Genomic DNA, 22,997 nt, shown 5'->3' with positions numbered 1-22,997 from the left:
CCCAAATGCTCGTCCCCGCTACAGCAAGCCTTGGATGTGTTTGCACACACGTTTCACTCCAAGCAGACCCGTCCCCTCTCTCCCACCGCTCACAGGGAGAGGTTTGCAGAAGTCGGGCTTAGCCTCTCCGTCCGGCCCTGGGATGCCCGAGCCCAGGGGAGAGGTTTATCCCCGCCAGGCTCTTACAGAGTTGGATGCGTGATCCTACGGTCTGATTTTCTTGAGGTCATTTCCATGTCAACCTGTTCTCCGATTTATGATGCCAAAGGTCACCCTCAAGCTCTTTCCACTGACATGTTTTAGAGATTAGGAAATAATGTTGTGAGAATAGGAGTGAATTTTAACCCTGGGTGATTTATGAGCCATATTTAGGGAGCCTGCTAAATGCATGAAGTGGCATATAGATACGTATGGGAAGACAAATGCACACAAAGAAGCACAGGATGTAAAGAGAGGTTAAATAGACCCAGGCATTACGGATTACAGATCAAAACATGCACAAACACGTTAATTCAGTAGAAACACAGAGAGTTTAAAAGGAGTCACGATGTTGACATGCTTATGAGAAATTACTGTGTTTTTTTAACGGTAGTAATCTGGGGGTTGTGTTTGCCTTACTGCTTTTTTGTCTGCCAAAAATGACAGCAAACTAGACCACATCTTTTTCCAGCCCAAATTTTAATCCATCCTGGCATAGGCTTGTCTATGTCAAGAGAAGCGGCACAGTATAGCAGCACCAGCACTTTCCACCGGGCAGTCTGTCTCTACCACCACATGCTAGAGGGAAGCTGAAAACCGTACTCAAGGTCTGCAGCAAGGAAGGGACCATATTTTGAATTGCTTCCCTCTCCCTCAAACCTTTTCCTATCAGTAGCCCACAGCAAATACAGTTAGGGCTTACGTTTTCAAGTAATAATGAAACAAAGGTATTTTTAGCTATTTCCCTCGGGCGATTGGAATTACGAAGCAGCACTATGTCACAAGCTTGCTCCCTGTGGAGCACAGTGTGAAGACTGCTGGGTTCGACCATCCAGGGACTTGCATTAGGAGTCTTTCATTAGGACAACCTCGGTGCAACTGCTGGACTGACCCCTGAAAGGTTTCTTTGGGAGGGAGTGCTCTAGTGTTTGTGTTTGAAATGGAGTAGCCGATCTTCCTGGTTAGTCCCAAGACTTCCTAGCTGTACTGCATCTTGTCTTGCCAGCTGGAAAATCTACTGCTGGGGAAGAGACCAAGAATTTCACCTGGGTTCAGGAGACAGCTGTTACTATTTTATATAAAATAAAAATGAAAAGAAAAAAAAAAAAGTGAAAGCAAACTAATCCCAGAGTGAACCTGACTCACATCTTGGCTGAGAGACGGGATCTACAAAAGGAGGGAATTACTCAGCATCTTAGACGTACTTCATTTTTCACCAGTCGGGAAGAGCTTTTCTCAGAGAATAAATACACTGTCTCTGTCACAGGCAGACCCGGTCCTCGCACTGGATGGGTCCACTGCTCGAGGAGAGTGGCGGAATTGTTGATTATGGTTTCTATCTCTGAGTCTTAACTGATCTTTTAGCCACGCTGGGCCCGTGCCATCAAATGCCTTGAAGATTAAGACTCAGGCTTGAATCCGGCTTAGCTCCAAGTCAAAAGGTGGTCTAGGGAGCAGGCGGTGGGCTTGATGCATTTGTGGTAGCCAGGGCTCCCACTGCAGCATGCTCTTCTAGCTGGCATTTGCCAAGTGCTGTGGGCTTTATGCCCAGGTGTATCATGTAGCTGTAGTCTAGCCAAGAGGTGACAAAGATATGACTAACTGAGCCCGGGTTGCTCCTGCCAAAAAGGCATGGCTTGCCTTGGCCAAGAAGAGACAACGGAAAACATTACATTGGGATGTTCATCGGGAGTTTCATGTCACCAGGAAGTGCAGGAGTGTTCCTGAGACATGGGCTAACTATAACAGCTGGCAGGGTATTTTAGCCTAAGGAGGCTGCTCTGCAGCTTCACTGTTGTACTTTGTACCGTTTCCAGAGAAGGGTTTTAATATTTTTGAGTGTCTCAGTTTAGCTCTGTTGCTTCAGTTGCAGGTCCTGGCCTGAGTTTGCACCAGATGCAGCACATCAGTTTTCCTTTGGAGAGCCTCCAGCTGGCTTTGGGCTAGCCTCTACCTGAGGTTGCTCTGGAATGGCACAGCTGCTTAGACCCACTGTGCTCAGCAATTGGTAGCTTTTTGGGGATGCTCATCTCTGGGGAGAGTGGCTGCAAGTAGTTTCTAACTGTGACAAGTGCTTGTACCTTCTGAGTTAACTCCCTCTTTCTGCCCTTTTTCTGGAGACCTTACTAAGCTTCTGAGAAACAGCAAAAGCTTCCAAGAGGAGGGGATGGTAGTTCAACCTCTCTCAGACTATTTAACCTGCTGGAAAATTTCTGTGTTGCATGTGCCCATGAGTCTGATATCTGGGCCCTGCAGAAGACCATGAACTGGCAGGGGCTGAGCAAGAGTAATGGACTGTGCAAAGTCAGTCCTGTCCAGGGTGCAGATCGCAGAAGCGGAGCGGTTGGCAATGCAGATTTGTGACAGTCTTATTGAAGGCTTGTGGTGAGCAGGCTCTTACACTGGCAGTGTAGACCCAAATGAAGGCAGTTGGTGTGCCCCATGGAGACAATGCTCTTTGCAAAGAGCTGGCTGCTCAAGTGCCTTGGATAAAAGCAGGTGAGCTGACCGGGTAACTGGGCAAGGCCTGAGGCGATGAATGGCAGTGAGTTTGCAGCCCCTCCACATGCTCCTTGTGGGCTGAGGAGGAATGCTGAAGACAGAAACTCTGCTGAAAAGCTGCATCTTTGCAGTGAGGATAAAGCCCAGCTTTCCTGAATGGCCAGCAGGAACCGGAGGGATTTGCACAGACTGTGCTCGTCTGATCTTTGGTTTCATTGTAGTCTGATCTTTGGTTTCATTGTACCACATTGTGCGTAAGAACTAGTGCATTATCTTGGAAATAAAGAGACAAAGGACTGTCCTGTGTCCTGGTCCTACACCTGGATCCTTTGATGCAAACAGAGTCCTCCAACTTGCCCACACGTGATCCGTACACAGCTGTGCACCGCTCTGGCAAAGAGCTGCTGGATCAGGCAGTCCAGGCAACCCAGGTTTCCGCGCTGCTGCCAAGCTGGAGGCGTTGGTGCTGCACTGTCACATCAGCAGGATTTTCTGTGCGGCCAGGGCGGTGCTGGGCTGAGGGCTGACTAACGCAGTGCCGTAGTGCGTGCGAGTGAACTCTCTTCTCCCCAGACAGCACGGGGCCGTACTGTATTGTTTTTCTCTCCAGACAATGCAGTGCTGGATTGTAAGTAAAAATGCAAAGCACATTGCAATGTTTGCTCTTTATTAATGCACTAAGATGCATTCGGATGAAGCAGAAGGCTCCTAGCTGGCTTGGTTTCAAGCTCCGTGAGAGGCTTCCATAAATAACACCTTAGCAGGGGCCGATTCACCAGATTGGACTGGGTGGGAGCCTGAGCTGCGCAGCTGGCACTGGAAGGGGCAAGAAGGCATGGAGAGGGCTCCAGCCCCTTCCCTGGGAGGGCAGGCAGGCTTGGCTGACCTGGACTGAGCTGCAGTGTGTGTAATGGCCAAGCCAGCACCCGAAATCCCCTTCCTTGAGCAGGGAGTGGATAGACAATGGCAATGACAAACTCCTGTGAATTTCCAAATGGCTGGTAGATACCACAGGGGCTTTACTGGCTGCTGGAGCAGGGCAGAAGGGAAGGAAGAAGCACTAGCAACTAATCTGCTTGTCCTGCAAACCTTCACTCATTGCTTAGGTGGCTTTTCCAGTCTCTCTGTGCTAGGTGTTTGACTGCCTGTTTTATGGCTGAGGAACTCAAGCTAAAAACTGCATGAACCATGGCTGCAGAAGAGCCTGGGGTAATAGATTTTAGCTTCTGAGCCCATGGTTAGGCCACTGGAACATGCTGTTTCTTGTTCCACTTTTGGGGAATAAATGTGGCTGCTTAATGCAATTACAGCTTAAACTTCCAACTCCAAAGACTTCCTACATGTTACCAGGTTAAGTCCAGCTGAAGCAGGTCCCCTGGCCTCCTGCTGTCAGAGCTGGGAGATAACGGCACTTTCAGTCTAAGATACACTGGTTCTTGATCAGGCAATATTCAGGCAGATATTCACATGGAGAGGAGGTATACGGTGACCACCATTTCCAGAGTGTCCCATCCTACAACTCCCTCTCTGGAGGTTGTGCCCTCAAGAAAGGGACATGACGATATTTGGCCATCTTTTAGGGTGGCATTGGAGTCAGCCTCAGATTTGGCTTTGGCTGGCCAGGAGAGTCCTGTTGCAGGTTCCCTTGGTCCTTTGTCTGAGAACTTCCCTCCTTCAGCCACGCTACAAGAGATGAAGTTGTGATTAGGACAGTGAATTAATACTTTTCAACCCTTTCACCTTTCCTTCACATTCAGTTTTATTTGCATTTTCCCTACAGAGCGTAAGATTTTGGGGTAGCTGCTGCTTTGACCATTCTAACACCTGCCACAACAGATCCCCAGGGTGACCTGGCTGCAGATGCCAGTGCTGTAAAACTGTTAGGTAACTGCAAGGACCTTCTGTCGTCTGCCCCAGGTTCAATGGACAGAAGCTTAAACAAGCAGAGTGACCCCTGCAAATTACTGCCATTAAAGTATGCTGCATTGACACTGGGGCAGACACAGAAAATGGCTGAGAAGGTTGGACCAGCACCAAAAATGCATTATGCTAGGTGCTGTATGGATGCAAAGCTGTGACTGCTCTTGCTGCAAAAAAGTTGGCCAACAAATTAGCTTCAAAGAGCACTTAAACTGGACTGTGGTCCCTGGCTGCCAGGCTAGCTGGGCTTTATGAGCTGAGGCCATAGCACACGGCTTGCAGCCCAAATGGAGCAAAGCATCAGTTGTATTCAGGTTTGAGGAAAGCTTCCAGGTGAGGAGCAGGACTGCAGAGGAAGGAAAAGCTGAGTGTGCCCCTCCGGGTGCTGCTGTGCGTGCTCTCGTAATAGCTGCGTGCCTTGTTTCGTCCATTTGAATTTTCCTGCAGCCCACTCAGGGCCTGGGCTGGTTCCAGCAATGGGAACAGCAGAACCGTGGCCCGGGGAGGTGTCCCGGAGGAAACAAGCTGCTGGCTGGGCACCACCTCCCAGCCGGCGCCAGAGAAGCTGGGGGGGCTGTAGGAGCAAGTTAGGAAATACTTGCAGGAGAGGCTCCGCTGCAGCCACTGCTTCACCTCGCCAAGAGATCCGAGCATTGCTCTACAGGCCCCGCGTCCCTTCCAACCCCTCGCTCGCTGTTCCTCCCCCAGGAGGACCCGCAGACACGCGTATGAAGGGCCCGCTGGCGGTCACCCACCCTGCCCAGGTGCCCGGGCAGGCTGGCTAGAAGCCGCACCACCCCCAGAGACGCACACGCCGAGCGGCCAGGCCCCGGAGCGGACCGGGGGAGCGGGACCCGGCCTGCCCAGCCCCGGGCGGCGGACAGAAGGCCCCACACCCCCCGGGGCGGGACGCGGCGCGTGCGGGCGGTCCGGCCCACAATGCCTTGCGAGGGCAACCCTTCCTCCGGCTTCCGCTCAACCACCCTTGATGCTCCCGCACACGGGAGGCCGCGCCCCGCGATCGCAGGACTCCTTCGCGATTGGCCAGTGATTCTGCTAGTTCTACCCTCTCGTCTTTCATTGGCTCTCTTCCGCTTGTCACTGGAGGGCCCGCCTTCTCCGGTTTCAGACCGTGATCCCATTGGGCACCTTAGGGAGCTGCTCGTCGCATCGTGCGCGGGTTGGCTTTCCGGGCTGTCCGTCGGCGTAGTAACCAGGTAGCGGGTTCGGGTGCGCTTGTTTCCACGTCAGTGAGAGTGGTGCGGAGCCGGTTTCGCTTGCCTGTGCCCGGGAGGACCCCGCGCTCGGCGGCCTCGCTGGGACCGCCGCCGCCGCCTCCCGCCGCCGGGAGGGAGGGAGGGCGGACAGAGGGAGGGCCAAGCCCTCCCGCTCGCGCTGCCACCCGCCTGACCGATGTGTGAAGCGGCCGCCGCCGCCGCGGGGAGCAGGCGCCGCCATTTTGGATGCGGGGGTCAGTGCCGGGCGGCGAGTGCCTGTCGCGATACTGTCGCGACGCGGGGGCGGGCGGGAGGGAGGCTGCGGCGGGGGAACCCTGCGGTGTCGGCGGGGGGCGTGGACGGAGCCGAGGCAGCCCCGGGGGCGGGCAGGGGGCCGGGGGCAGGCCGCCGCGGGGGGTGCAGCGGCCCGCGGGCGGGGGGGGGGGCCGCGGCGGGGGTTGGCAGCCGCCCCCGGGGGGTGACGTGACACGCGTGACGTCCTGCTCGGGGTGCCCCACAGGGTGGGGGGCGGCGGGGCCGGGAGGGCCGCCCGGCTCTGGGCAACGACCGGCCGCGGGCTGGAGGCGTAAGAGAAGAGCAGGGTCAGGCCTCGGAGAGGGACTCGTGGCCGCGCCGCAGCCCCCGGGGCGGCCGGGTCGGGGAAGGGGGTGCCGGGTGTGCACTGCACCTGCACAGGCACCCGCTTACCTTGCGCGAAGTTGGGTTGCTTAAAAGTCGGTGGAAACGGAGACTTCTCCCAGGACGTAGCCAGCCGCTTAGCTGTCGCGGGAGGAAGGCTGAGAGCTAACCTAGAGTGTACGTTATGAGTTCAGCTGGTACCATGTTTTTTAGTTTCAACAATATGAAATAACTGGAAAAGAAAATCCCCCTCTCCATGTTTTCCTTAGGTTGCATTTTGACTCTGCAGTTCTGACAGGTAAATGTGAGTTGCCTTCTCTTCTTGATTCCCAGGTACTATCTCACTGTTGCAACTAAACATGGAGAGTTGCAGAGAAGCCTGTCCCACCTTCCTTTCTGATGTGCCACAACTGTCATGTTACTGTTGCTTATCTTTTGAAGGGCCTTCATAATTGCCCAGAATTTTGACATCACTGGACTGCACAGTTCCTTGTCATACTTAAAAATCAATACTTTTCTATTATTTTTGTCCAGGCATTAGGAGCTAGCCTTTGGAAAAACATCCTGAGTTCTCTGAACTTTTACTACCTGTGATGTTTATTGCAGAGCGGTTATTACATGAAGAACCCAAGCAAGTTAAATTTCCTGATAGACATTGATGTACCTTCCATGTGCGGTTTAGAAGGAAGAAAAGGAGCTTTTTCATGGTCCTCTGGGCTTCTGGGTAGCCTAGCTAGCTCTGAGTTAGGCAGGAGTTGTTTGTGATTCATGGACCTAAGTGTGTTGTACGTGCTGTTTTGGTAGCAGTGTATTGTATCCAGACTTGAGTGACCAAATCTAGGCCAGAGACCATATAGTTTATTCATGCATTGTCATAAACAGTGCAAATTTAGGTCAACAGAAGCTTACTTTGAAATACTACCTTTCTTGCGTATATAGCTATTATGTTGGTTTTTATTATTGCTATTTATTGGAGTAGTTTCACCGGGTTTGAGTCAATTAACCATAGCTGAAGGCTAAAGTTAGTGATAGGAAGAAGTGACTTGATGGAAGTCTGCCAGACTTTGTCACTTCTGATGCTAACTCTTACTTGTTTCCAGAAGAGTTGCAGACATTTCTCTGCAGGGGAGGGAGTTTTCCCTAAAGGTGTACCTGAGACTGTAATACCCAGGAAAAATTTGGGTTCCTATGCACTGGGATGTTTTGAGCTGGCATGTTGCAAGGTTGAGCAGTGGGGTGTTCGGTGCATGTCAAAAAAAATCATTTGCAGGTGTAAATCTTTTCAGTGTTTTTATATGAAGTTTTCACATCTGATACTATTTCAGAGTAGTCTCAGAATAGTGATAATTACTGTCCATAGGACATTGCTGAAGGCTTTGAGAAACATATGAATGTTAGATTTTGCTCTTTTATGACATGCTCAGGCATCTACCTTTTTCTACTCATAGTGTTCCTAACCTCGTTAGCGGCAAGGCTGTGAATGCTAACAGCTTTCCTGTTTCTCCTGGTGGGCTGGGTAGCTGCATTGCCTTGGTTTGGAACTGTCATTTGCACTGTGCTGCCTGTCAAATTTCTGTGTAGGAGAAAAATCTGAGGACTGATTTGCAGATTTAAGCACATGTATGAACCTATCATGAGAAAGAAACAGGAGTTTATGTAGGACTAACTGAAGAGATTAGGAGCTAAAAAGCATTTGAAATTTAATAGGTGTCTTTTCTGTTTTTTCTGCATAATTCAAGACCACAGAACTTAATCCATTTGTTTCTGTACCGAGTCTGTTATCTTGTATTTGATTAAAGATTGCTTTCAAGAAAGGCATCCAGCCTTGATCCGAAGACATCGAGGTGTTGGAACCATGGCTTTGCCAGGGAGGTCGTTTCAACTTTTTAAATGATCTTCAGCATTAGTAGTTCTGTTAACCTGTCCAACCAACAGTTACACAGTATCCCACTCTTCAGACCATACCTTTGTAAGCCAGAACTCACATTACTAATTTTTCTGTATGTTGAACAAACATGTAGTGGTTTTGCTTGACTACCACCACGCTCTGGTAAAACCGATCGTTCAGTGCACGTCTGGTAAATCTTGTAACTTTCTCTCTGCAGCTTCAGCGCACTATTTTCAATCTTAAAACTTTTTTCAATATAGTACTTCTATACTGAGCTCTAAAGTGTAAGCTTGTGATGAAGATATAGCTGAAGGAATGCACACTGAAATTATCTGATAGTTTAAAAGGGGCAGGCTTTGGGAAGTGTGGATTTTAGAGAAGCTATTTCCGTTGCTGGAAATAAACTTTTGCAAGGATGGATGGTGCTTTTGGTGGATTTAGCTTACAAGGTGCATCTTTCTGAAAACAGTTGTCTGGCTTTCCCCTCACCCTGTCATTATTTTCTATTTCCTTCTCCAGCACACAGTTGCAAAGCTCCTTTGCGTGAATGAAGGTAGCTGGCTATGGTTTACTTTGGAGTGTGTGTATGCGCTGTTACTTAGTTAACTGCAAGCTTAAATGTAAAGCAGGATTTTCCCCCATCTTTACCCGGGGTTTGTGGTGAAGTGGGCTGTATGCGTGATGTTCAGAGATCTGAGACTGAATCTGTGTCTCTAGCTTGATAGGTTATTTCAGTTGCATTGGACCAGTAAGTTTTTTGGCATGTGTAAAGTGAATTTTTGTACTTTTGAATCAAGCTACATTTGATGGAATCTACAAGGAGGAAAGGAGTGTGTTCTCCTCAAGTCTTTTTAAATAGTTGGCAATGAAAGTGTATAATTGCAAAAAAAAAAAAAATCCCTTAAGTTTTACAGGATTTTTATATGTCAGGAGACCCCTGCCAAGCAACGTGGATTTTTTGCACCCTTGCTTGAAAGGATCAGCACATTTAGTTTCCCATCAGGTTAAAAGGAAAAGGTGTGTATTGGAGGTTTGTGTCTATCTTCTTCATGTTTTGCTGCTTGGAGATAGCACGAGGTTTGGGAACAGCTGAGCATTGTAAGTCTCCCACATTGTGGAAGGACTGAGTTTAACAACCTGTTCTGTCTTGATTCTTTTAGGTTAAAAGTAGAGGAAAAGAAATAGGAGTCCTACAAGCAGATTCAGTAGTATGCAGAATAGCATTTAAGCTTCAGCATAATTTTAAATATTGTCAGAACTATTGAGTATCTGTTCATGTACAAGGCATGTGATATATATGTCTGGTATTTCTTTACATGCTTTTCCAAATTAGGTTGGGGGACTCTTTGTTTCTAAGTCAGTTTGCTAAATGCCTGGAATGGCACCACAGAGTTTACATACTCAATATTGTTTTGTAACAGTGAAGACAGAAATAACTTGAGTTTTGTCAAATTTCAATGTATAAACTATTTCTGCAAAGGTACTTCTGTGGACCAGAGTTTTGATCCCTGAAACTGCCTTTTTTAGAAATATGGAAAATATTTGAATTACTGAAAGAAGAAATAAGTAAGTGAGGAATCTTACATGGAAGAGAAAATCTCCCATTAATGCCTTGTATTAAAACAAAGACAACATACTGAAGTAGAAAAAAATTGTGATGAAGGCTATTTTTATGCAATATTTTAATGCAGTCATATAAATAAAATATGGAATAAATTACTATTGAGGACAGGAACATCTCTCAAACATTAGATACGCAAGTTGGAAGAATGTCTGTGGTTCTGTTATATACATTTGTGGAGAGAGGATATAAACATTTGTTCTTCAGGGCACAAGCAAACTACTTGTAGAGCTATTTGTTCTTCTGAATTATCCAGTGGTGAATGAGATAATTTATTGATCTGGTCTGTCATGGCAGTTCCTATATTATAAAATGCTCTTGTCTTTGCCCCTAATTTATTGTGTAACACTTAGGAATACTATTATGTATAATTAATGTAATGAAGTAAAAAACAGTTTTGCCATAAGATTATTCATCCTATTGCAAACATATAAAAAACTGAAGCAACAAATCTGACGCTCTCCCTTGATAAGGTATATTTTTGTAATGTTTTGCTTTCTTTCCATTATTTACAGAGTCCTGAAGCAAATTAGTCTCTTTCACTGGGAGGATATTTGTATATTTGAAGTGTTGCTGATAATTCAAACATGTTAATTAATGTGAAGTCTGACAGATCCAGGATGTACGTTCTGAAATTTCTGTGGTGGTGCTTCTGAGGTCTGGAGTAATACACCAAAACCATTTCCTTCCAGCTTTGCTTTTGCTACATGGGCAAAAATCCTCATATTCTCTGTGTTTTATTACCCTCTGCCTTCCTTCCCCAGTTGAGTCCTTTAAATGAGCCTGTCTGATTTGAAGTGTTACGATCAATGTTTCATCTGTTTTCAGTCTTTTGCTTCCCTATGGATGGCCTGTTGTGATTTCAAGCTGGATTCCTCATTTTCTTTTCATACCTTCTGAAAAAGTCTCATTACTTGGCTACCATTTCACTAAATCCTTCTCATTTGCAGACATGGTATCATCTGACTGACTGGCCTCTTTATAGGTCCCGTTTATTCTTTATGAACAGTTGTGTCTGTTCATTCCCCTCCATTCTTATTTCTTTATGCTTGACTATATCTGAGCTACAGGTAGTATAGGGAGAACAATCCTGTAGTAATCCACTCTTTGTTTCTTTTTCTCAGAACATTACAAATATTTCTTGCTTGTAAAATTTTTCCTCTCTTCCAGTTCACTCTCTGGGTACACCAGTTTGTTTTTCCTTGTAAGACCTCAGGCTACATGAGAGTAAATGTCTGCCTTTAGCTTTATCACTTTTTCTCCCTGTGTTCCATCCAGTTTTGTCTGTAGTTTTGCTTATTTCTTTGTGGGATCTTACCTGTGACTTTTTTACTTGCCCACTTTCTTGAAAGCTTTTTTCATGAAGGAAGTGTGAAATCAACATCTGTTATAAATTATTTTGTCAAAGTTTAAAGTCCCAGAGAGTTACACTCTGGCCAGTTTATTCAAGTCACTGATGCTTATTTAACAGAGTACAAGATTGGCTTTGTGTTCTGTGTAGAGCTGCAGGACTTGGCGTAAGTGCTGGAGATGCATGTGTTATTGCATTGTCATGGATGTCTGTCCTGGTACCCCAGCACTTTACCTTTCTGTGAACTTACATAGAGTGGAAAAAAATGAGGAATGTGCTTTGGCAAAGTTGTCTCTTGCTTCACAGATTCCCTATTATAACTAACTGTTTGCTCTCATAGTCCTGAAAATGCACTCTCTGGAAAAGCGTCTTCCTTTTGCCAAAATAACCGTATTTGTCTGCATGTACAAAACAAAGATTTGAAAGAGTTTCTTGCATCTCTGCAGTCCTCTTGCTTGACTAGGGCTAACTTGATGTTTCTTCTGAGGAAGAGGATGATTCTGAGGTGCTGGAGATTAATTTGAATTCCCTTTATTTTCAGAATTGTCAAGATGGTGGATAAGAACATTTACATTGTACAAGGTGAAATCAACGCGGTGGTGGGAGCCATAAAGCGTAATGCCCGATGGAGCACTCACACGCATCTGGCAAGTTACCTTGAATTGTTGCTACTTGTTTGCACTATGGCTATGGTTTTAGAAAAGTACCTCAATTTTTTTTTAGCACTCATTATAGCACTTCTGTAAGTAAAGTTGGAATAACTTTCTACATTGTTTCATGCTGAGCAGTTTTGGCTTCTTGTGTGCCAGCGACTGTAAGAGGTACAAAGCTGGAAATCTTCTACCTGTATACCCTGTAAACAAACAAAAAACCCCACATTGTATTCCACGTGGGAATCATCTCACTTAGACTTTTATCACCTGGTATGTCAGTGATTTCGAATATATGGTGTTATTTTATTTAGCACAATGTTATTATATATCTTTTGTGCCCTCTTAGAGAAGACAGTATTCATTATGAAAGCCATGAAATAAAAATTGGGGAAGTCATTATATATAGGGTATTTTTTTAATTTTTAATTTGGCATAGTATCTTTTTTTAGCTCCCTTTTGTGACTTCTAACTATATTCCTGACTAAAACCTGTTAATAGTTTAAAACCTGTTTTGTTAAAAGCCATTCGTACAACGTTTCCAAGTCTAATGATGCATTGGTCAGTTTATGGCTTCTGCAGTGTGGATGTACGCATGTGGCATTTTGTATCTGTGGTGCACTTCAGAATGTCACATGAATAGCAGATGGCTGTCAGCCAGCACAAGTGGTTTCAGTTTGTCAGAGGGCAGGGCCCTTTTTCTTTCTAACTGGCATTTCTTCATTAGAGCTCACTGCCACCCGGTAGAAGGTGTGGCTGTGGATGTACACAGCTTGGAGAAACTGCTGTTCCTCCGTATTTTAATATTGTAAAGATAGGCTAAAGGATGCAGCTATTCATATAAATTTTGCACTGTGATTCTTTCTTCAAGTTATTTTAATGGCACCAAATGTCATTGTATTTCTGTTCCCGTTACAATCTGCATAGATTAACATTGTAGCAAATCCAGATGAGCCATTTCAATATGGTATGAGGTAGATTTGCTCTGAAATTTATTGAACAGCAGAAGGCTAATCAGCAATACTTCTAAGGACAATAAAACCAAACCAGAATGCTCAGTCTCGAACCTATGCTTTGACATTTGAGCTGTATGACATTGGGGACCACTAGCAGGAAAATAAAAATGCTTCTCTTGATTTTGATGGAGTAAACGCGCTAACAGTAATAAACTCAACTCACAGTACTTCTGTGAATATGAAGGTGAGGTCTTTACAGACCCATTATTAAGATTTGTCTTCAGGAATATATTTGCCTCATTAATGACTTCCTTCCTATATACAACCTATAGGATGAAGAAAGAGATCCCCTGCTGCATAGCTTTAGCCTGTTAAAAGAAGTGCTGAATAATATAACAGGTAAGCTTATACAGAAATCGGCAGGTATATGCAAGTAAATGTACAGGTGTACTTGTTTGTCTTATTTACTCTTCAGAAGTCATATATTGAATAACAAGAAAAGAGCAAATATGTATATACTTTTAGAAAAATAATACCAATGTAAACTAGTACACAGATACTACTGCTGCCACTATCTGGAGATATATATATGTGTGTGTATATATTTGTGTGTCTTTATATGTACAGTTTTTAAAAAATATGAATATGCATGTTTCTTCAATATACGGAAGCATGTAGTAATATATGAAATCTGTTGTATTAGTATGCGTAGTCTATCTATGCTTTGTTTATGCTTTCTGATCTGTGAATGATGGGAAAAATCTGCTTAGAAAGTAGCCTCCCGTTTTCTGTTTTCTCCTCACATTCTTTGGTTTGTTGGTTTTCATCGTTTGTTATCAGTAATAAGCAAACCACAGATTTCACTTTCCATTTGGGTCTCTTCAGCCTTGAAGTGAAAGGCTGACTTTGTCACCAGTTGCACTGAAAGGAATTGGAAATCTATATTGATTACAGAGATAGAATGCAAGGCTGTGATGGGTATTCTGACCAGGTTTTTTTTCTCCCAACCTGTCTTTTTCCCCTTTCCCCCCACATTTTCTCTTTTTGTAGTTTCTGGAGTGGTTGTTTAAGTGTGACCTAAGTATATGTCAAGAGCCTGGAAGTTAGGCTAATCCTGAGCTGCATGTGTCATTTTGCTGGTTCTTCCCAGGATTTGTCTTACCAATTGTAATATTTGAAAGTGAGCTTTATTTCTGGGTCCTTTATTACAATGAGTGTTCAGAACTGCACTCAGCATAAGTTTGACATGGACTTTTTGCATTTCTAATTGTGAAGTGTGCTCATTCTTGTGTCAGAGCTGAGCCTGGAATCTCATAAAAAGCATGTTCTTTAGAAGTACGGTAGTTCTAAGCCCTAATTCCTTCCTCTTTTGTGGCTGCAAGTGTAATGTTTTACTTTGCTGGGTGAACTTCCCTTGGTTGTGAGCAGAACTCTTCTGTCAGGTCATGACATCTCGGGGAACTCCTGCACAGCTTGTATTTCTGGATAGTATTTTTTTTCTGGATGTTGTGCTTGTACCCAGACTACGTGACAGTCTGGATTTGTGGGGTTTTTTGTAAACTCACACATTTTCTGTAGGATATGCGTAGTTACCAGAAGTGTTTTGGGATGAAGTTTTCCTTCTGTCCCTTCTATGAGAGAAAATTTTCTCTAAAATGAGACTCCTGAAGTTCTTTGCCGTTATTGCAGATAGCTCTTCTCATCAACAAGAGCAGGGAATGTCAGGATGCTCAAATAAATGCAGTATGAGTAAATGTCAGGGACTGGTCATTTATCTAGAGTAGCTAGATACAACGTGCTACTGACTTGTTGGGGGAAGAAATGCAAGCCCACTGTCTGCTTGTGTTAGAGAAAGCAAAGTTTAATGTACTGAGAGATTCAGAGACTCCCTGTGAGTATTAGTCATCATGTAAGTGTGTTTCATGCTGAGATAATAATCACTTATATATGGTGATGATAGCATGTTGGTTTGACTTCATGAGGTTCTTTTAAACAGGTAATTTCAGTTTCAGTGATTTCTATTTATAGACTAGTGTCTTGAGATAGGACATCATTACTACGTTCCATTTTTTTCAGTTTTAGACAAGGACTGGTTCCCAAGCAATACTTTGAATGATATAGAGTCTCCTGCTTCATCTTCCAGGCAATGAAAAGTCCAAGCTTAGGGTTTTTTGTGGGTGGGGTGTTTTTTTTTCTGCCTAGACCTTCTTTTCATGTCTCTTTCATTAGCTCACGGAAACGCATTGCTTTTATATTTAAATTTATTCAAGCTGTAATCTTTGACATTTGAGTTAGCTTTTAGTACAATTTTGCATTTATAGTAATATATATTATGTATTTTCTCAATCCCCCAAGAACCCATTTTAATCTGTTCCGGATGCAAATTTCAGGCTGCCTTGTCCCATCTCCCCTCTTGCTCTCGCCCTCCCTTCCCCTCCCCCATGGAGCGTGTTTGATCAGGTGTGGCAGGAATATCCACTGTCAAGCTGCGCCCTTTATATTAGTCAATATTATCCTTCCTTCCCTCCCACTCCCTTCATTCTCCTCTGGGCTTTACCAGTTGATTTATAATTTTGGAATTCTCATCGGAGTCTGTAATACAGTTTGTTCATTATTTAACCAAAACCTGTTTAATGAGCAAAGAGAGGCAATGTAAATGTTAGGCATGTTGCAGTGGAGTACCTTTTGTTCTCCTCTGAGCTAGTGGGTATTAACTCTGTCATGACTGTGATGCTGAAATACCCTGGTCAAGGGTATAAAGATGCACCGTATGCCTCCAGCAGCTAAAGATTACCATTTCAAAGTATTGCTCCTCAAGAGTAACTAAATTACATAATGCGTTTTATTTGATTACCAAAATAGTGAATGCTTGCTTGCAACTAAGTAGTGGTATCCCATCCCATTCTAATGTCTGTATGGGCTCTTGAAGGAAGCACCTAGAGAAGATGCTGTTGCTTGCACAAACAGTCCCATGATTCTGGTAAGAGTAGCTTCGCTTTTACACTTCAGCACACCTAGCTAAGGGCCTTGGACCTGAATTATGTGGAATGATATTGCTCTTTAAAATTCTGACAGGGAAACTTAGTTTCTGTGGCAATTTTATGTAGAATTATAAAAGCAGTTTAATAATTTGAGAATGAACAGCATGTCTGTTCTGATCCACTATCATTTGGCTTCTTGTATGCCATTTTTATACTTTTATGAGCTGCATATATTTTTATTATTATTGATAGTAGTTGCCTGAAAAACATAAAGGAACAATAGAGGTTCTATTGTCTTTGGTGATGCTAAGTTACTCCAAGATAAATTTAATAGCTGAATGTTTGCTGTACTAAGATAAGCACTGTAAGCCTTATTTTGATGTGGTGTCTTGTTTTTCCACTGCTTAGAAAAAGCAAAAATCTGTGTCCTGAGTTACAGCCATATGGAAGGAGTGACTATGAAGCTTTGTCCATGCATGCAAAATTGAAATACAACTACATCTTCAAAGGTTATTTTAACACTGATGGAAGCCTTGCTATAGATACAAGTTTGGATCTAGGGCTGCTGTCACAACAACTCCATTTGACTGCTTTTTAAAGTAAGCTGAGTATCTAGAAAATGTGTCTGGATGTTGAAATATTTGTTCATTTCATCACTTTTGTTATGGATTTAGGTCAGCAAAAGGAAGCTTCTTTTTTGACATCCATGATAACTGAGCATCTTCTCTTTCATGAGTGTTTCCAACATAGGATGCTCTTGAGCTCACTAGGGAGAGGTTTTATAATCACAAATGGCTGGAAATATGAATTAATTATAAGCCTGCTTTTCTGCAATCTGATGAGGACTGGGTTTCCTTAAATCTTGCTGTGGCTGTTGAAGTCTTCAGACCATTCCAGTGTGATCTAGAGGTGAGAGCAGGTACTTCTGTAGTCATTCTCCTCATTGCAGAATTTGTGCTTTGTTCTGACTGGGGGGATGAGTCAGTAACCAGGATTTTTGTGACTGAAGTACTGCTTACTGGTGTGTAGGATGGCTTTAGGACAGAAAATGACTGAAGACAACTGCCTTGTACAAGTCAGCACTGCAGTGGGAGAAGCAGGTGTTTGTGGAAAGTGTGTGCATCAAGAGTCTATTTAAATAGGGTTTAAACTAGGTAAACACACCTGTGAAGAGGTGCTTGTGTATATTTTAGGTCCATGAGTGCCAGACTGGAAGGTTTGAGTCCTTTTATCCTCTGGTGGTTCAGAGTTAGTGCATTTAAACAGAAGCTGCAAAGTAAGCTGTTAGAAGCACTCTGATTTCATGCACATTCATGACATTTTAAATGAATGCTTGTACAGTGGGTTCAGAAGAATCTTTTCATGGCTTATTTCAGACAAGAAGCTGCTGCAAATCTCCATCTTTAGAGGGTTGGCTGGGGCATTAAGAGCTGGCTAAAGGTCAAATGACTGTAACCGTAAGAGAACCTTTGCCCAGTGTACTGACTTAATATACTTGTTACTGTAGCCATCAGTTTTCTGGTATGTAGATTTGATTGCACACTCATTTTCTCTTGTCTGAGCTCTGGAAACTCAGTTTTTAGAAAAAAATCTGACATTCCTATAAAACAAAAGAGGAATTTTATCCTGATTTGGGATTAATGTCTGAACTTTTTCTGAAAGATCTAGTTTTAAAAAGTGGTAAATCAGTAGTAAATGTAAATATAAATGTGTGGCCTGTTCTCAAAGCTATTGCAGTATTATTGAATCTGAATTATTCATTGTGGTCTATTCAAGTTAAGAAATCGGTGAAAATATTTTTTTTAAAGAAGTATAGGAATTAGATTATATGGATGTGTGATACGTATAGTGCTGCAATGCCTGTTACTTTGCAGATATGAGCAATGCTATATTTTGTTTATTATTTATATCTTGAGTTCCTGCAGGAAGTGCCTGGACTTACTAGTAAGTAACAAATACTGATGAACTGTAAGTTGTGATACTTCTCCCTTTGTTTGCATTGAAGAATGGCAATGTTATCTAGAGCAAACATTAAAAAAAAAAGCCCTAAGGTTTTTTCTGTTGCATATCAGCTTCATATAAAATATCTAGAAGACTCACCGGTCTCCTAGATTATGTCTGTCCCTGTGATAACTTTAAAAAAAAATACTTTTTTTTTACATAACAGGTATCCATACATGTTAACTTGGTATTTTGGAAGACCAAGCAACTCAGTCTAGCATTTAGTTTTTGTTGCATTCTCTATAAAATTTTTAAGAAGAATGGAAAGGGAGTAAGAAAGGTTAGGAAATTGATAGAGTGAAGTTTCTTCCATAACTTTAACTCAGCTTTACTCTAATTAGGGGATGGCAATTCAATTTTAGTCATTGTCGAATGACCTGACACAGTGTACAGAAGTGGTAGTTAATGTCTCTTAATGTTTTCTATCACCTTCTTACTATAAGAAATATGAAGATTAAGGTGACAACTTTAATTTGATGCTTTGCTTTCAGGCTGAATCCAGACTTGGTTTTTGCAATTTGTGTTCAGACGATGCAGTAAAAGTTGTCATTTTAAAAGCAAGTTCCTAGTTTTCCTTCCAAATGCAGAGAGAATGTGAACCAATGCAGTATTTTTGCTTAGAAGCTGCAGGTTGTTCCAAATACTCACTTTGAGAGAGATTAATCTTCTCTTTAATCTTACTGTATCATCAAATGACTGTCTTATGGCTGAGGTCTTTGATTTTCCCTCAGATAATAGGTTTCTATTGATATTTTTGGCATAGGTTTTCTTAATATTGGTGGGAAATAATAAATTATACTTTCCCCAGGTGGTTGCTAATTTTGTGCTTTACTTTCTAAGTGATTTTCCTGGAGTGACACTAATGTGCCCTAAGAATGGTAGCCGCACTGGGGACCTGGGATGTGAACTTCTCTAGCACAAAACTACCACCAAAATTGTCATAATTTCACTTAAGACTTAGTGCTCTTCCTGTATAAAGGAAGAGAAGAAAGAAGAGGAATGTGTTTGATGAAAAATAACAGTTAGTGTTTGGAAGTTTATAGATGCCCCAAGGCAACCACCATAACCGTTTCCGAGGCTGTTCCGTTGTGTGCAGGACAGTGTTTATAGAGAGTGTTAGAAATCGGGTATGGATAAGGTCACTCTGAACTGTAATTGATTCTGTTTAATTGTTCACTGAGCCCTTCAACATAATATACTGAATGAAATTGGGACTCCTGAAAGTGGAAGCATGCAATTGAGAGATCGTATATCTAAGATGGAACAGGCAGAAAGGGCTAAACTGTGGTTTCTATAACATCCTTGATTTGGTAACTTTTTAGCTCTTGCGTTCATCTTCTATTTTGTGTATCTGAGTAGTAAGAAACTTACTGAATATATTCAAAAGAAGCGGAGTGACTCTGGGAATGTCTAGAGGGAAGAAAAAAAAAATCGAACCCAGTAAGATGGTCTTCACACAAGGTATTTCTGCATCTGAACTGTCCCTTTTGCAGTCCAGCACCACCACCCTTGTGATACCACCTAAGCATCCTTTCTTTGGGTGCAGTTTAAGACTAGAGCTTGGAGCTTAACAGTCTTCGTTCTGTGCATGGCTAATGACTGGCAGGTACAGGCAGGAGGTGGTGCTGTTGGAAGGGATTGTTTCCTGACCCTTAATCCTTAAGGACCCAAGGATTTAGATGGACAAGCGCTCCTGGCTGTTGCTTGGCAGAGTTCCCACAGTGAGCTTGTTCTGTAACACCAGCCTTCTGTTACCGCTGCAGGGCTGGGCTCTGAAGAGCTGCCACATGTGCACGGTGTGCAACTGACTCTCTCTTGTTCCACGCTTGTTGAGCAATTACTGTCCCACTTGTTGGGCACTCCATTATTTCCTTCAGTTACTGCCTCTGTGTGAAGTGGAGCCATAAAGGAAATGGCCTAATGTACATACATTAGAGGGCAATAAATTGCAGTTTGATTTGGTAGAAAGGCAGTACCAGATGCTCTGCTGAAGTTAAGGTTCCTCTTAAGTCATCCATGGAGGTTTTATTCCAGGGTTTTTTTGGTGATGATGTCTTTGTTTTGGTCAAGACTAGTTAAAAGGAATTGTGGCCAATTAAGAGACATTAAGGCTATTTGCATTATAGTAAAAATCCTCTGGAAGTAGGAGTGTACACGAAATTGCTGAATTCCAATAGAAGTTTATTAAATATATAGATCTTCTGTCACCTTTCCTTCTTTTAACTGTCTTCTCTCCTTGCTAAACTGCTGCCATCTAACCTGTTAAAAGTAGTGTTTCAAAGATGATTTACTTCAAAGAAGCGACAAAGTGCAGGTGCATATTTATATGGTTGCATAATATGTAATAGGACTGCCAAGAAGCATTGGGCATACATATGCCACAAGCATACTGAAGCATTCCTCACCTCAAAGAGTTTGTAGCTTAAGAGGGTGGAAGCAGAGAGAAGTTGTTAAGAATACAAAGTTGTTAAACACTTGAGGGTTTTCCTTAATGACTACTTCCATTTGTCCTTCAAACATGTTGGCTGATGCCTAATACGGTTTATAGCAAGAGGTGAGTTTGAAGGAGAGGTTTGAAAGAAGATTCAATTGGGCAAAATGTCCCTTTTTTCAGGAATAGTGCAGGGATGTGTGATAAAGTGCTGCTGCTCTCGATAATTAGTGTGGAAGAGAAAAGCCAACAAGAGGTAGAATGGGAGGGATTGAAAGGTAAGTATAAAAGTAGCAGAGTAATGGAGAACATTGTTATTAAAAAAACAAGTTGATTGGTTAGGGAATGTTAATAGTGAGGGATGTGCAGTTGATGGCTTGCCTGTTTGAAGTAAACTTGCAAGAGCTTTTTCTTGTTAGGGTAACTGTACTTAGCTTGTCTGCTGTTTGAGTGTTGTGGAATAGATTATTGTTGAAGGGTTTTTTTGTTTGTTTGTTTCTGCAATTAGGAAAAAAATAATTTCTTCCAGCATGTTATGGACCTCCTTGTTGTAAGTTCTAAAAAAAATTTCAGATGGATAGTCAAGATCTTGCTTTTGTAATCTGCCTTTAGAAAATGATGCCAGACAGTGAATTTGTCCAGGAAGGAGCTACAAAACTTACAGCTGCATGCAGTTCCCTGAAAACTCCTGTCATCTTTTACATGACATGATTTTAACTTGCTTTACAGCACCTCTAAAAGCTACAAAGAAAGTGTGATTATATATTGCCTATAATACAGTAGCTTAAAGGTATGGTCTGAGGTCTTGTGATATGATGGATTCTGAGGTGAAAGAGATGGAAACGTCATGTCATGGACGAGCTTGAAATGCATTCGTTCCAGTGTTGGTGGTATCAACAGATACTTTCTGTGAATTCATTAATAGAGTGAGGAAGGCTAAATTGTGAGTTAAATATATGTAAATCTTCTAGGGACAGTGAATCAGTACATGTCATCACAAAATTGTAGGAAATAAAACCCATCTTGAGAAGGAACATTTATCAACTAGTCGTAGTTATTGTAGAAAATGGATAGATCTACATTAGTATTGTATGATATACTATATCCGTGTGACTTGGAAATGCTATTGGAAGTGTTAAAGCAACCTGCTCTTGCTTTGAACTCCTAATTATACTAGGGTATTTCTTGTTTAGTTTAAAGGCATGGGTAGACTTAGACTCCTCATCACTTGAATTTCATGAAATGAATGTGTCTGTGCTCTTTGCGTGGTGAATTATTGAAGTTAAAACTTGTCAGTTCAAATTACTTCTATATTCAAGCACATTGTGAAAGAAAGAGGTGCATAGTTACGTGACAGTTGAGGAACAGGGTGAGACATTATGACAAAAAAAAAAAAAGAGACAATGCGAGATGGGTAGAAAGTAAAACATGTTAGATGAGACCTTGCAGATATATGCAATAGAACTAAAGTTTGGGGAGATACTGGCTTTAGCTGGCCTATTAAAATGAATGGATTGATAAACTGTTTCCACGATGGCTTATGCTAATGTGTTTTGCACTGTAATCACAATTATGCAATTGTAATACTCAAGAGGTGCACTTGATTATGCTTGTTAGCTGAATATGTTAAATTCTTCAGTGATGATGGTACTTTGATTGTTTGATCCTCTGTATGTACCCTAATATAAGCACTTCAGGTTTTTTTTTAATTTCCAGTTCTGTCCTTGTAGCACTAAGCTGAAACTTATTCCTAGCCATATTGAAACAGTAAGTTATAAACAGAGCAATCTTTCAGAAAGTATATGCTGCCTTGGCTTGGTGCAAGAGTCTGGATGCTTGCATGACTGTTAATAATTCTTGACATGTGCCACTTAGAGATGAGAGACTTCAAAACAATGCTGTTTACTTTTGATTGTGTTTAACTTAATTCTGGGAGGAAGTTTTTTTTATTAAAATGTGTCCTTGTACCCTGTTACTTTTCAGAAAATTGTAATTTTCTTGATACAGTGACAAAGTCTGACAAATGGCAGTTGAATTAGATCCCATTTACCTCTTAACTGCTAAAATAATTTAGGTGGCAAATTGTAAATATGATGTATTGTTGGAATAAATCAAGATGCAGTTGTTATCTTGATCATGGCGCATTGAAGAAGAACAGTCTATTAGATCTGGGTATAGCCTAGGGGAGGGGCTTTATTCTAGAAATAAAATGAGTGGCAGTGGTAAAATTTGGTTGCTTATGTAAGCATCCTTAGTAACTGTGCTTAGGAACTTGGATATTCTTCAAAGCGGGATTACACGGTTTATAGTGGCCTGTAATAGTTCTGTAATAACTAAGATGGCTGTCATGGCAGCATGGGAGGAGACATCATTAGCTGGTTTTCACTTCAATCTGAGGTTTTCACTTTTGTTTTTCAGAAATACTATGTTTTTCTTTGCATACTCAGCTCTTAGTTAAAACATTTGTTTTTTCGATGTCCGAAGTGCAAATATATTCAGTCAGACTTAAGATCTAACAAGCACTGTCAAATTTTATTTCTGTGCTTCCCCTCTCTCAAATACATTCTGCCTCAGTATGAAGTTAGCACTTCAGATGTGAAGTGATCAGGCTGGTACAGGGAGCAGGCAGAGAACAGTCCTGA

The 22,997-nt window shown here is 42.5% G+C and overlaps 1 protein-coding gene across 10 annotated transcripts in view; it reads left to right on the top strand.

Annotated features, from left to right (window-relative positions):
• Nucleotides 1-5,824: 5,824 nt before the first annotated feature.
• The window catches only part of GBF1 (golgi brefeldin A resistant guanine nucleotide exchange factor 1), a 107,942-nt gene continuing 90,769 nt past the window's right edge, over nt 5,825-22,997 (top strand). For 2 of the 10 annotated variants that reach the window (XM_075758413.1, XM_075758411.1), the window contains exons 1-5: nt 5,846-6,091; nt 9,525-9,572; nt 10,501-10,607; nt 11,878-11,983; nt 13,275-13,341. In XM_075758413.1, the coding sequence (XP_075614528.1) occupies nt 10,573-10,607; nt 11,878-11,983; nt 13,275-13,341 (208 nt within the window). In that variant the 5' untranslated portion in view covers nt 5,846-6,091; nt 9,525-9,572; nt 10,501-10,572. Of the gene's footprint in view, nt 6,092-9,524; nt 9,573-10,500; nt 10,643-11,877; nt 11,984-13,274; nt 13,342-16,679; nt 16,833-22,997 lie in introns of those variants that run through there. The other 8 variants (XM_075758417.1, XM_075758416.1, XM_075758418.1 and 5 more) reach the window with 7 other exon arrangements.

Source organism: Balearica regulorum, chromosome 7 (assembly GCF_011004875.1).
Source record: "Balearica regulorum gibbericeps isolate bBalReg1 chromosome 7, bBalReg1.pri, whole genome shotgun sequence".
NCBI classification, from domain to species: Eukaryota; Metazoa; Chordata; class Aves; order Gruiformes; family Gruidae; genus Balearica; species Balearica regulorum.
The sequence above is the reverse complement of the archived record's forward strand: the minus strand, read 5'-3'. Positions and strand labels throughout refer to the sequence as shown.